Raw genomic sequence first — 13872 nt, 5'->3', positions numbered from 1 at the left:
ATCCATAATCCAGTATCCCATCTTTGGCAGACACCTATCTTGGATGTTTCAGAAAAAGGTGAAACTCCCCCTCCTTCAAAATGCACCTCTTTAATTATGAAATCCTACACCATGGAGGGGTAAACTATCTTGCCCTGCCTTAGGCTCTGAAGTAAGAAGATTCAGATACATTTTATATAAATTTTATTCTAGCTAGTGTATCTTCAGATATTATTATTCATTCAAAATATCTCATTACTTTCTGAATCTTACTAAGCCATTTGTTTTTTATAATAAACTGCAGCGGGGAGTGCCACAAGTTAATTATAAATAGGTTTTTAAAAGGCTTTTCCTGCAATGTGTTTCAAATCCATTCCCCTTACTTTTATTTGATGTAGCATATGTCTAGTAGAACAAAGGAGAGATGCAACTTTATTGCTGCTATCTGCCGGATGAACATGTTCATCTCTCACAGTGGAGCAAGGGAAAAGTCCCTTATCTGATATGGAGAGACACGCACACCCTCCTTCTTACCAATAAACTGAGATCAGTCAAGTGAAGTAGTTTTATTGTGGCCTTTTCTGGCTGCATTTTTTTTTTAAATCCATGCAAATGTTCACGGATGTATTTTCATCTCCCATGCTACTTTTAATATGCAGCAGTCACTACTGATTAAAAACTGTTCATCTCCTCAAGCTATTTAGTTGTAGTGTTGTTAAAAAGTTTTGAGTTTGTTCTGATTGCATGTAAACTAAACTACACTGTAGCAGCAAAAATTATGCTAAAAACAGTTTTGTAAATAGATTAGAGGAGCATATAGGCTATTACACCTGAAAGCTGTTGACATGCATTGATTTGCAAACTCATGTAGCAATCTCTAGAAATTTAGGCGTGTATTTTCAAGGTTGCTTATTAACTTTGGGTGCCCTACTTGAAACAACTAAAGTCAAATTTTTCAGATATGTATACCTTGGGAAGTATAGGCTTTCACTGGGCAACATGATAGAGAAAACAAACAAACAGGGTAAAGCAGTGGTTCTCAACCAGGGGTCCGGGGCTCCCTGGGGAGCCATGAGCAGGTTTCGGGGGTCCGCCAAGCATGGCCAGTGTTAGACTCACTAGAGCCCAGGGAAGAAAGCTAAAGCCCCACGGTGCAGAGCTGCAGAAAAACAGTTGTTGTGGTACAGGTGGGCTGCCTACCTGCCAGTATCCTGACAAATGAAGTAAAACAGGATGATGTAAAATTGTGCATTTGTCTAGGAATGTCTCCAAAGGGTGGGCTTCTATATAAAATGGCAGTGATGGCGCTTGCTGGTTTATCATACTTAAACTGTTCTTGCATCTTTTTAGCTTAGTGAAGAAAACTTATTTAACGTAGCACATGGATTGAACTAGCATACACATCCCTGTTCTATTTCTGAGGCCTTTTCTTGCTTGATGACTTGCCCCAGTTGTAGCCATCAGCGTACATGGAACATAGAGACATATGATTGGAAGGGACCTCCTTGATCACTGAGGTCAGTTCCCTGCTATCCCAGACAACCCTGTCATATAGCCCATTCATAAATTTATCAAGCTCTACTTTAAAACTAGCTCGGTTTTTGCACTAGAGTAACCCTTAGTGTGAATAGTCAAAGCCACCGTTTGCTCAAGTGCAACCTTCTTCTGCTTGAAACCAGGTTAAATTCCACCAATGCAAATGGCACCCTTTCTTGTCTACTCTTGGAGTTCGCACTGGTGCAGCTAGACTGTTTATTCAACCTCAATGGCTTAACCTCAAGTAGAGATAGTCTTAATGCATCCACACACCCACTCAACACAGCCCTGGCCTCCAAATATTGAGAACAAACCAAGGTCTGGCCTGCTCCCTTGTGTATGGAATTCTTTCTTACAGAGTGCACGGAAAAGCCTGAAAGTGAGACTTGCAGCTCTTTCCATGCAGAAAATCACTAAAGGGAAGGCTAGTGTATTTTTGCTAATAGACCGCAACAATGTTATACAAGTCATTATGATCAACATCTAGAGCTCAGGCCCCTTAAACTTACAGCCCTAGTGGAATAGCTTAATTGTCTTAAATATATTACAGAAGTGTTAATCAACTAGTGTTGTTCTGTTTTGGCAATCCAATAGTGTGTAATAAGATTCAGGGAAGGCATGACAAGCCTTTCAAAGCTGATAGCTCTGTTACCTCTTCTTCTAAAGAAATGTTTGAATAAAATAACAGTTTATCTTTCACAAGAGCTTTGAACATCTCTTTTTATTATGCATTCAAATCAGTGCAGTTTTCCTTTAAGCCAGCCCTGCAGGAAGCAGTCTCCAGTCAAACAATACCAAAAGCACTAGTGCTAACTCATCCCCTTCCCATTCATTAACCTCAGCCAGGTGTTAATTTCAGTGTTAATATCATTAAGGATGTGATCCAAAACCCTCTGAAAGCCATGAAACTCTTTTGATTTACTTCAGTGTTGTTCTGAATTACATTAACAGGTAATAGATTTAAAAAATAATTAAATGGCTATTATCAGGTAGCCAGTATTGAGATTTTTACTCTAAACAAACCTAATATGATTTAATAGAAATGGTTCCACACACAAATACAAAAATTTCAAAGAATGCATGTGTTTTTAATGTAAACAGTCCTCTGCAATGTTTACAGCCCTAACAATTTTGTGTTTCAAGAAAACCAGAGAATGAAACTGACTGAAAACAGAGAAAAAATTAACTGATTGATTATTTTCTAGAGAAATTCAACATGTAAAGAGCATACCCTTGAAAAGTACATTAGATTTTTAAAACCCTTTTACTTTCAGCAATCAAAGATGTAACACAGGCAGAAGTCACATTTTTAATTACTTCTTAACTGACAGCAGTTTTTAATATTACTTTGTGGTATAGCAAGGTACAGAAGTGGATTACATACCAAAACCACCTTCAAAATAAACCTTTTAAAATGGTTTTAAGATCTTGTCACTGAGCTCTTGATTTGACACCTCCCCCCACCACCAGCTTTAAAAGCAAAACAAAAAAACTATATTGGGATCAAACTTTGATATATTTATTTTTAAATATCCACACCTGAATACAATCTTAGAGCAAAGGTCCTGCAAAGAGAACTGCATGGGATGGACACCCTATACCTGAGGTGAAAGCCAAGCTCCATTGAAGTCAATCGCAAAACACACGCCAGTGGGGCCAGGATCTCTACCTTTAACTTCAGTGGGTTCCAGGTGGGTGCAAGTTCTTTTTGCAGGACTGAGGAACCATATCTAAAATTAATGTGCTATTTAGCACTTCCCCCTCCAGTCTCTTTGTTTTGCTCTTGCTTCATTTTGCTCCTCTCTCTCTCATTTTCTATTAGGAGTAAATGGATTGAATCTCTATTTAGAAAGGATTATAGGGTGGAGGATCAAGAGAAGCCTGGACAGAGTAAGAACCTGCAATGTTTGCTGTAAGCACTTTTTGGATAAAGCCCTGGGCACTGGGGACAATAAGATGAATAAATTATACCAGATGCTACATTACCTGACCCCACAACATAATTGTGGGAAGGGATATTGGCAAGGTTATAAGAAATGCAGCCATTGCTTCCAAAAGCAGGCAATGTTTTATATTCATTATCTTAAAATGAATAGTTATTCCTGTTTCTAACATTAGCACGTTCAGATTAACTGAAACTTCTGTAGCATGTATTCATGATGAACATGATCATTTTCCCCTGTGACTCAGTCTATACTGACATATAGAAGGTCTCTAATTCACCACCATGTTCCCTGGTGCAGCAGCAAGACTGGTGGCAGGCATGGTCAACTAGAAGCTGTAGTTAAGGCATTCTACCACCATGTCATATAAGCCTACTCTGTCAATTTAAGAATTATACTTCTGTCTGAATAGTTTATAACCTATTGTTAAAGAAATTATTCAAACTGAAAGAGATGGGGGGGGGGATTTGTTTCCTTTGTGCATTTGGTAGAGGGCACCTAATAGAGTGAAACTGACTCTTTCTCCTGTATAATCAGTTAGTGCCTAATCTTGCATCTGGATGTGCTACTGAACCTGAGTATATAGATGCAGGGGCCCACATTAATTGATCTAAGTGCAGAATTAGGCCTTAGACACTGTCCCCATTTGGCTTGTGTGAATCTTTTACATGGGAGAGAAAAACATTTAGGGTGCGCTTTTAAAATTTCCCACCGGATAGAAGATTAGTGACCTTCACAATTGCATGGAGTTGAGGTGAAAATCTTCTCAGAATTTGTCTGCAGTTGGTGCAAATTTGTGTTGGCTCCAGTTACATACAGTACATTAGCAGCAAACCAATTAAGCAGGGGTTCCTAGAAAATATATTTTTATGCAGTGTTTAAGTAAGGTACATAGAACAAGGCAAAACAGTTTACAGGTTTACTCACACACGCAGAGATGGTAGGTAGCTTTTCCCACAAGCTTTACCTTTTCCTCATTTTTTTTCCACAGGTTTCAACTATCCCTGCTCATCTGTGTAAATTCCATGCAGGTCAGTGGCTCTGTCCTCCCATCTCTTATTTGACATTAAGCTCTCCAGAGAAAAGGCATCACCTCCGTAACAATATACTTGTGTGTTTATTCTTCCAATCTAACAGCTATTCTGTCAAAAGTCTTTCTACTGGAGATTTATATTTATCTCTCCGTTATCATGCCCCAGGTCATTCACAACCTGGAAGCATGTAGGATATAGCAGCCAAGTATCCTGCTATATCTAAGCTGAAGTTGTCATGTAATGGCTGCACTGGTTTCACTTTGTGCTGGCTACCAGAGTTACATCTATTATCTGTAGGAGACATGCAGTCACCCATAGAGCACTTTGGAAAACATTTTATTTAGAGACCGTATTGCTTCAATATCATATTTCTTTCTCCTCCCTTGTTTTTTGACTCATGGGAAGTGAGCTGTAGCTCACGAAAGCTTATGCTCAAATAAATTGGTTAGTCTCTAAGGTGCCACAAGTACTCCTTTTCTTTTTGCGAATACAGACTAACACGGCTGCTACTCTGAAACATGGGAAAATAGGGTGTTTGCTAGGTAGAGGTCCATCTGCCCATCTTCTCTTACTGTTCACTTCAAGTCAAAAACACCTGTGATACTGCCATTAATTGCTCTGCATTTGATGATGTCACATCATAGACAGACTTATGACTCTCAACTCTTTCTAAAAATTTCCCAAAGTTGCCAACACTGGTTCTACACCACTGGGAGCTCTAGCATAGATGGGGTGTTTTGTATTTCTTTTGTTTGGGAGGAGGTTTTGTTGTTTTTGAGTTTTAAGAAACTATATATTTTAGGCTTATTCTGAGCAGAGAGAGATGACGTGGCCCTTAAAATGTCCGGCAGTAAATGACCCATCTACATGAGGGCTTGCCCAGCGTTGCCATGCTGATGTGGATGGAGACTAACGTGTGTAAAAGCTGGTCTACGCTCAGAATTTACTTTGTTTTAACCAAAGGGGTATGTGTTTTTAATCTAATTGGACTGAATTTGTGCAAACCAATGTAGACACTCTTATTAATTTAAAACTGATTGTAACTTCGCTTGTGCCTGTAAGGCCTTGGCTGAACACAAAAGTTGTACCTCTTGAACAATACCAGTATAACTACGTCCACACTAGGGGTTGTACTGCTTTGCCTATATTAATTTAAAAAAAAATAAAAAATTTACATCCCTAGTGATTGTAGCTTGAGTCTAACTTGGTTCAAACCCACCCACCCTATCCCCCTGTGGACAGTTAAATTGATTTAAGACACTCAAACTGATTTATCTTAAGGGCTGGTCTACCCTTAAAATCTTACTGAAAAGCTCCTCTCCCAATACAGCAAAAACTAGACCAGAATAAGGCACCTTTATACTGATATAATTGCATTTCCACTAGGGGAATGGTACTGTTTAACTCTCCTGGTAGATTTCAGAGTAGCAGCCGTGTTAGTCTGTATTCGCAAAAAGAAAAAGAGTACTAGTGGCACCTTAGAGACTAACCAATTTATTTGAGCATAAGCTTTCGTGAGCTACAGCTGACTTCATCAAGTGAGCTGTAGCTCACGAAAGCTTATGCTCAAATAAATTGGTTAGTCTCTAAGGTGCCACTAGTACTCCTTTTCTTTCTCCTGGTAGAGTTAAAGCAGTACAACGTTTTTGTGTAGACAAGGTCTAAACTGAGTACAAACTGACTTAAACTAAGATGATTTAAGACACTCTTAAAACAGTGTAGAAATGCTCTTAAATCAGTTTATCATCTGCTCACTGCAGGAACTGACTCTAGTTCCTGAAGCCCTTTGCCCACTCTAGAGAGTCAAGAACAATGGGTATTCCACCACTTCCTTTGGCAGGCTATTCCATAATCTATTAGATCCTGAGGTTTTCCTGACATTCAGCCTATGTTTTCTTTTTCACTTTTCATCCTAGTTATATAAACCTTTCCTATCACCATAAACAATTAGTTTCCCTTCTTGGGGTGAAATCCTGGGCCCATTGAAGTCTATATGGTAAAACGTCCATTGACTTCAATGGGGCCATGATTTCACCCTTGGTGTTTATCTTTCTAATAGTGATAAATAGTTACAATTACAAAGATTTACTACTCTTGGTGGTTGTTTAGCCAAGCCGCACATATCTAGCAGTTTTAATCTTTCTCCATACATCAGTCCCATCTATTAATAGGCTATAGAAACAGAAGTGTCTCTAAGAGAATGTTGTCCAAAGTTTCTCTTGGGACATAGGTGGTCTTCTAAGGATATGGTATAGGAGCGTGTGTACACACAGGTGTTTGTATATTGGATATGCATTAATTGAATAGATAGTAGGAGCTAGTTTGAAGGAGAAAAGAAATAGTCGTGGTTGAGATACCTGAATGTGTGAAGACAAAACTACAATGGAAAAAAAGTATCAAACACTAGGTAAAGATCAAAAGGTATCTGACTCAGAGTAGATCCCCATCCTGCTTTGAGAAGCCTCCAGTGGTCCGTCCCTCCCTCCCTTGTGGTCTGTAGTTACAAAGAGACAGAGCAGTGAAGGAGCCTCTATTCTTATCATCAAATCTGCACCCAAATGCGTGATTCACACATTCTCCACAGCCTGCCTCTCCCTTTTTATAATTAGCTCTCCTGGTAATCTTTGAGCCAGTAGAGGGCGCACTTACTTTACGATACAGTACTTTACTTTCGCTACCAGTGCGGAGGGCGCAGCGAGCAGGCGTGAGAATCCTTTTTGCAGCCAAAGCGAGTAGTGGTGCAGTACTGAGTCCCTGGCTAAGAATTTGCATTTCCTGCAGCGAACCAGAGGCCTCTGATTTTTTTTTTTTTTGCATGCTATAAGTGTAGCAGTTACACGTCACGACAACTGCATTTTAACCAGTAGGTAGGACAGCACTTTCCTCCCTAATTGCTTCCTCGAGGTTGGTTTGTGGGTGCATGGGAGGTAAAGGAAAGTTTGTTAAGACGCAGGGGATGCAGCTTAATCTGAGTAGCAGGGAAAGGACCCGGCTCGGCTGACCCTTTGAAGCCAGCTGCATTTTAAAGTGGTGCAAATCGCTCTCAAGTGTTTGGTTTGTCTCTCCCTGGTTGGCTTCAAAAGGATCTCATGCCAGCAAGGTTAATACGTAAGAGACAAAACAGGAGAGAAAAAGCTTAACTAGGAGACAACTAGGTGCACCTGGGAAACAGGGAGGAGTGGGGGTGGCAAGTGTGAAATAAATGGCATGCTGGAAATCCCAGGTGTTGGGAATAACTGGGTAGTTAGCGCATCAGTAGCAAAGAATAAAGGAGCCGAGAGCAGGCGGGGATTTTTGCGTGGTACAGAAAGGAAAGAGTTAACGGTTTCCCCTCCCTCCCTTCACCTGGGGGATGAACCTGGCGGAGCCGCCCGCTGGGACAAGGGCAGGCTGAGCCTGGATCCCTTTCCCTCTTTGCAATCTCCACTGGGAAAGCTTTGCACCTGAGTCTGTCACTTGGGCGGATCCAGCTCGCTATTTTTTTTTCCCCAGAGGGGGAGATAAATTCAAATAAAAAAGGACATAGAGGCGGCGGCGGGGACCAGATTGCAGCAGCTATTGGGGGGAGTAAAACCAATTGTCTCTTGCCCCTCTGGTTGGATTTGCTCCGTCGAGTACTAACCTCTCCCCGCCAACGCCGGTAACCTCCAGCTTTTTAACCCTTCTTTGCATGCGCTAGGAAATGCATGCAGGGGACAACAACCTGGGGAGACGTGGTAGAGATACCGGGGCAATAAATGCCCCTTCTGCTCTGATCACATTTTAATATTCCCCTCGTTTACGTTTTCCTATTTGCTTTTTGCACCAGCCCCTTTTCTAGTTGCCCTGCACCGTTCCTCTCAGTGCACACCTGAGGAGCGACGCCTTCCAAACATTTACAGCCTTTGTTTAACAAAGCAGCGAAACGGCAATCGATGGTTCCTGCCTCTTGGGATGAAAGCTGGGGAGGCGTTGCGCGACGCCGGCTTGCAAAATGGAGAGAAAAAAAAAAAAAACAGTAAACATCGCTGCAACCCACGGATCAGCGGCGGCAAAGCTGGTCACCCAGTGTTGCACGAGGCTGGGTTGTATTTTCTGGTGCATGGGTGGAAAGGAGGTCGGGGCACTGTCCGGTGTGCAGGAGCGATCGCAGCGGCCACGTTAATTCATCTCTCGTGTTCTTTACTATGTTTACTTCCGTTTCTCTCGCTGCTAGTAGCGCCTGTTCAAACGCAGCCTGCCCCCCAAGTCCCTTTTCCCCGCTAGCAACGCTCGCCGCCCCGCCTCTTCGCTCTACACACGCTGCGGAGGGAAAGAAAATAGTCCTCGTAATGCGTCAATCCCACCCCCTCGCGCGCGAGCCCACCCCGCCCGCTCGTCCGTACCCTCTTTGCTTTGGCGGGAAAAGGCGGAGCCCTCTATAAAAGCCGCTGTGCAGGGAGCCAGCCTGCTCTGTGCAGTGGCGAAAGGGAGGGAGACGGGCTCGCACGGTAGCAGCCGCCGCCGCCTCCCCGTCAAGCGCCCCCTCCCCTCTCACGCCGGCCGGCCGGCGCTTGAAAGTAGCGCGAGCGAAGTTCAGCCTGCCCCGGACCCGGCGGCGCTGCCTTGGGACTTACAATTCCGCGCGCGAGGGGCTGGGGCGGGCGGCCGCCGGGAAAGGCGCTTCTCCCCGCCGCCTGCTGCTCTTGTGGGATAATTATTGCGGGACTGGTGGCGGCGGCGGTGGTTGTTTTTTCCCCTTCACTTTTTTTTTTTTTTTTTTTTTTTGCACCGTCTTTAATCCGTCCCCTCCCGCTGCATTTCCGAGCCGGTGCATCGGAGGAACCGGTGAGTTTGCAGAGACGTGTTCGCACCTTTTGTGGGTAGGGGTCTCCACCGGGGGGCGGCCCTGTGTTCGCACCCTTCGGGGGGGGGGGGGTGAGGCTAGGTGACCCCTTGGCAAAGCGCTGAGCTCGAGGGGCGGTTCAGCTGGGAAGCGTGTGTATAGACGCAGTGACACAAGGTGTGTAGCAGCAGCCCGGAGCTGCAGCACGGGCAGCCTCTGTGTGTGTGTGTGTGTGTGTGTAAGGCGCGCTCTGCCTTCCTCAGCCATTGCACCGGGGTCTTTAAATCGGGCTTTTCCCCTGGCCCTTCAGTGTCCCCCCGTCCCGTCCCCCCCGGCAGCCGCGGGCGGGGGAGAGGGGTGCCCTGAGGTCTGGTTTTGTAACCAGCCAGTGTCACGGCTGGGGGCTGGGCAGCCCAGTTCGCCTTGGTTCCCCCCTGCTCTGCAGTCCAGGGGGAGTGAGGCTGGGGCCAGCCGGCCAGCTGCCTGTCCTGGAAGCCGCTCTTAAGGCTGGAAGGATTCGCTCCGCTTTTCCCCGGTTGCTGGCTCCGGCTCTTGACCTGCCGGGGACGTGGGGATGGTGCTGGGCAGAGGGGTCCCTGGCCGGGCGCTGCTCGCTTGCACCGCGCTCCAGCTGGGCTGAACAGGATCTGGGGGGCGGACCAGGAGCCGGCTCCCGCGGAAGGGACGGAGCGGAGCCGGCCAAGACGTGGGGCCGGGAGGGGAGGAGAAGGGGCGGAGAGGAGCGGAGCGAGAGGGAACCGGAGGCGGGCGGCGGCGGGGCAGGGGAGAGAAGCCCGGGGAGCCCCTACCGCTGGCGGGCGGGGGAGGGGGTCCTGCTTGGCGGCCGCGCTCCGTTCAGGTGGTTCCGGCTCTCGGGAGGCGCCGCAGCCGCAGCGCCTGCTGTCCAGCCCGGCGCGCTGCGGGTGCGGCCGGATGGGTCTCTTGCTTCCCCGTGTTGCACCGGAGCGAACTGCGGGCTGCTTGTGTGCCCCGTATGTCACCTATCCAGAGGAGGGCCGGTGGCTGCAGCCCACTCCTGCGCCTTATTGGGGGGTGGGTGACCCCTTCTCCACCGTTTGTTGGGGGGGCTACACACCGTTTATTGGGGTGCTCCTTGGGGGGTGGAGGTGCGCCCCGTGTTGCAGTGCCCCCCCACACCGTGCACCCCCTTGTTACCCCCGCAGCGCCCTGACCCGTGTCCCCCTCCCTTGGCCCTCAGGCACCAGCCGCCGCGATGCCGCTGACCTCGACCCTCCCCAGCAAGAACTACGATTACGACTACGACTCGGTGCAGCCCTACTTCTACTTCGAGGACGAGGAGGAGAACTTCTACCTGGCGGCGCAGCAGCGGGGCAGCGAGCTCCAGCCGCCCGCCCCCTCCGAGGACATCTGGAAGAAGTTCGAGCTGCTGCCCACGCCGCCCCTCTCGCCCAGCCGCCGCTCCAGCCTGGCCGCCGCCTACTTCCCCTCCACCGCCGACCAGCTGGAGATGGTGACCGAGCTGCTGGGGGGAGACATGGTGAACCAGAGCTTCATCTGCGACCCGGACGACGAGTCCTTCGTGAAGTCCATCATCATCCAGGACTGCATGTGGAGCGGCTTCTCCGCCGCCGCCAAGCTGGAGAAGGTGGTGTCCGAGAAGCTGGCCTCCTACCAGGCGGCCCGCAGGGAGGGGGGCTCCGGCTCCCGGCTCTGCCCGCCGCCGCCGCCCTCGCAGCCGCCCAGCCTGGCCCCCTCCCCCGCCTCCGCCAGTACCTACCTGCACGACCTGGGCGCCGCCGCCGCCGACTGCATAGACCCCTCCGTGGTCTTCCCCTACCCGCTCAGTGAGCGATCCTCCAAGCCCGGCTCCCCTAGCTCCAGCCCGGCTTCCCTGCTGGGCGATGACACCCCGCCCACCACCAGCAGCGACTCGGGTGAGTATCAAGGCACCCTTCTTCTCTCGGCAGACTTCCCCACCGCCGAGCCAGACAGGGGGGCTTCCCTGGGGAGATCGGCCGGGGCACAGCCTGGCCTCTTGGGGAGTCAGACAAGAAGGTAACTGGCCCTGCCAGGGAAGACGCCAGGGACTTCCCCTGCCAGGCCTTTTATAGCACCAGCTTCCAGTTCAGATAACTTATCAAACAACGTTTGCCGGGCCCACGGTAAGCGCTGAGCAATAGCTGCTCCCTCTGTGCGTTTTGGGGTGCACTCCTGTCCCCTGGATGTACCCTTTGTATACCGCTTTAAAATTTAACCACTCTATATGTACTAGATAACAGCCCTCCTGGGTTTTGTTGGGTTGCCTTGTAACTTGCTCAGGGTGAATACTTTGGAAGGTTTAAAACATGAAGGGCTTGGGCAGGACACACAGTTGGTTTCCTGCTGAAACTGGTGTGTGTAACTCCTCCCACCCTAAGGATTTCAGTCCCCCTATTGCATGTGCTTTTTTAAATGCCACGTTAGCAAGGCACGCTGAGAGGCTCCGCGCGAATTAAATTTCCTGGGAAACCAGCCCATTGGGGTGGGGGGGGAGAGGGAGGGAGGTGTTAACTTTCATAACAGGCTCTGAGTCATTCCCCAAAGCTAGAATCTTATCCAATTGAATCTGCCCTCCGGTGACATTCATGGGATGGGAGGTACTAGTGAAAGTAGTTGAAGAGAAGTAAATGGGTCTGGGAAAGCTTTGTTGGCATGCTTATGTATCTTTCAAACAAAGTTTGAGAGACAAACCCATGTATAGTCAGGGACTGAGTTTGTCTGCATACAAAGTTTATGGTCTTTTTTTTTTCCCCCTCCCCTGGATTACCCATGAATAATGGGGGGGGAAGCTGCTGAAGGTGCCCCTAAAAATATACAAGTGTTAAGTAAGCTTTGCTTTGGGGTCTTGCCAAAGACTCGCTAAATATTTAAGGATGGCTTCCATGATTTGGGGGGGTGGGGTTAATTTTTGCAGGGGGAGGGAGGTTATGCTGTAACATCTGCTGTCAGCATTCAACTTCCCTGCTGTCTTCAGAATTACGTAACTCTTGCTATCTGGGAGGCAGGGTTTGGCAGTCTGGGATGCAGAGTTAAGAATTACAAAAGAGGAGTCTGTTCTTTTAACAGTACTTCTGTTGAATTTCTTAGAGAAAACATTTTTCAGGGAAGTGCAGATTTTAGAAGCAGATTACAAAATGTTTTTTAAAAATGCCACCTTGTTCTCCATTATACAGCAAGGAACACTTACAAACTGTTTGTTTTTTAAATGTTCATACAAGTTGACTTACAATAGGGGTGTTTTTTCTTCCAGAGGAAGAACCAGAGGAAGATGAGGAAGAAATTGATGTTGTGACAACAAGTGAATCTGAATCAATCACACAACCAACAGAAGAGCACAGTAAGCCACACCACAGCCCACTAGTTCTTAAGCGGTGTCATGTCCCCATCCATCAGCACAATTATGCTGCTCCTCCCTCCACCAAACTTGAGTATCCTTCAGCAAAAAGGATAAAGTTGGACAATGGTAGAGTTCTCAAACAAATCAGTAATAACCGAAAGTGCTCAAGTCCCCGCACATCAGACACAGAAGAAAACGACAAGAGGCGAACACACAACGTCTTGGAGCGCCAAAGGAGAAATGAGCTGAAGTTGAGTTTCTTTGCTTTGCGTGACCAAATACCTGAGGTAGCCAACAATGAAAAGGCACCCAAAGTTGTCATCCTTAAAAAAGCCACAGAATATGTTCTTTCTATTCAAACAGATGAACACAGACTGATTGCAGAGAAAGAACAGTTGAGGAAGCGGCGAGAACAGTTGAAACACAAACTTGAGCAGCTAAGGAACTCTTGTGCATAGATTAGAATAATCTAATTCAGACTGAAATAAAATAATATTTCTAATATTACTCATGAACTATGCCAGTTCGTAAAGTATGGAACCATTGCAATTGCATGCCGTTCAAAATAACTCGAGACTACACAACCTTGGCTGGATCTTGGAAAGGTTTAGCCATAACCTCAAAACTGCCTCATAATTAATACTTTGGGCATAAGGACAGATGGGACTTTTCTTCATGCTTGGGGATGAACTTTTCAATTTTGTTCTTCGAAAATTTTGTATTTAAGTCATTTTTCTTAAGACAATTCCAAAAAGTTGTCCTCAAATGGCTGTATATATTTACATACCTTATTGCTATGTCCATACCTTTAATAAAGTCTTTATAGACAAATGTTGTTGCAACATTGATACTCAGCGGTTGTGGCAACTGGGTTTATACTTGTTTTGAACTTCTGTGCCAGAACATTTCACCGGTTTGTGCGTTTTATTTAAATACATTTTCTTTTAAAAATTGATTTTTATTTTGTTTTTAGATAAATAAATATTTGCCCAAAATATAATTAGTTAAACCATGTGTAAAGACTTTGCTTTTTCTTCCAGTATTGTCGTCTACAGCTCACAGATTCGATGTCCTTGTAATAATGCTAGTAATCTGACATAACTCAAGGGTAAATTAAGATTGTAAAATTTGAATTATTTTTGTCTTAAATAAAATACATTTGGGGAAGTTGCCATATTAAGTCCTATAGCTACCAGTTGTCTACATTGACCAAGCAGG

At 46.2% G+C, this 13872-nt stretch overlaps 1 protein-coding gene across 2 annotated transcripts; it reads left to right on the top strand.

The window, feature by feature from the left end:
- Positions 1-3370: 3370 nt before the first annotated feature.
- MYC (MYC proto-oncogene, bHLH transcription factor) lies at positions 3371-13668 on the top strand. Of its 2 annotated transcripts, none has more exons than XM_043539101.1 (3): positions 3371-3576; positions 10516-11212; positions 12568-13668. In XM_043539101.1, the coding sequence occupies exons 1-3, from the start codon at positions 3472-3474 to the stop codon at positions 13110-13112; spliced, it is 1347 nt and encodes a 448-aa protein (XP_043395036.1). In that variant the 5' UTR covers positions 3371-3471; the 3' UTR covers positions 13113-13668. The 2 variants fall into 2 exon arrangements, with proteins under 2 accessions (XP_043395036.1, XP_037747944.1); XM_037892016.2 differs by lacking the exon at positions 3371-3576 and adding an exon at positions 10085-10349.
- Positions 13669-13872: the final 204 nt, after the last annotated feature.

Source organism: Chelonia mydas, chromosome 2, assembly GCF_015237465.2.
Source record: "Chelonia mydas isolate rCheMyd1 chromosome 2, rCheMyd1.pri.v2, whole genome shotgun sequence".
NCBI lineage: Eukaryota > Metazoa > Chordata > Testudines > Cheloniidae > Chelonia > Chelonia mydas.
This window is presented reverse-complemented; position numbering and strand designations above follow the sequence as displayed.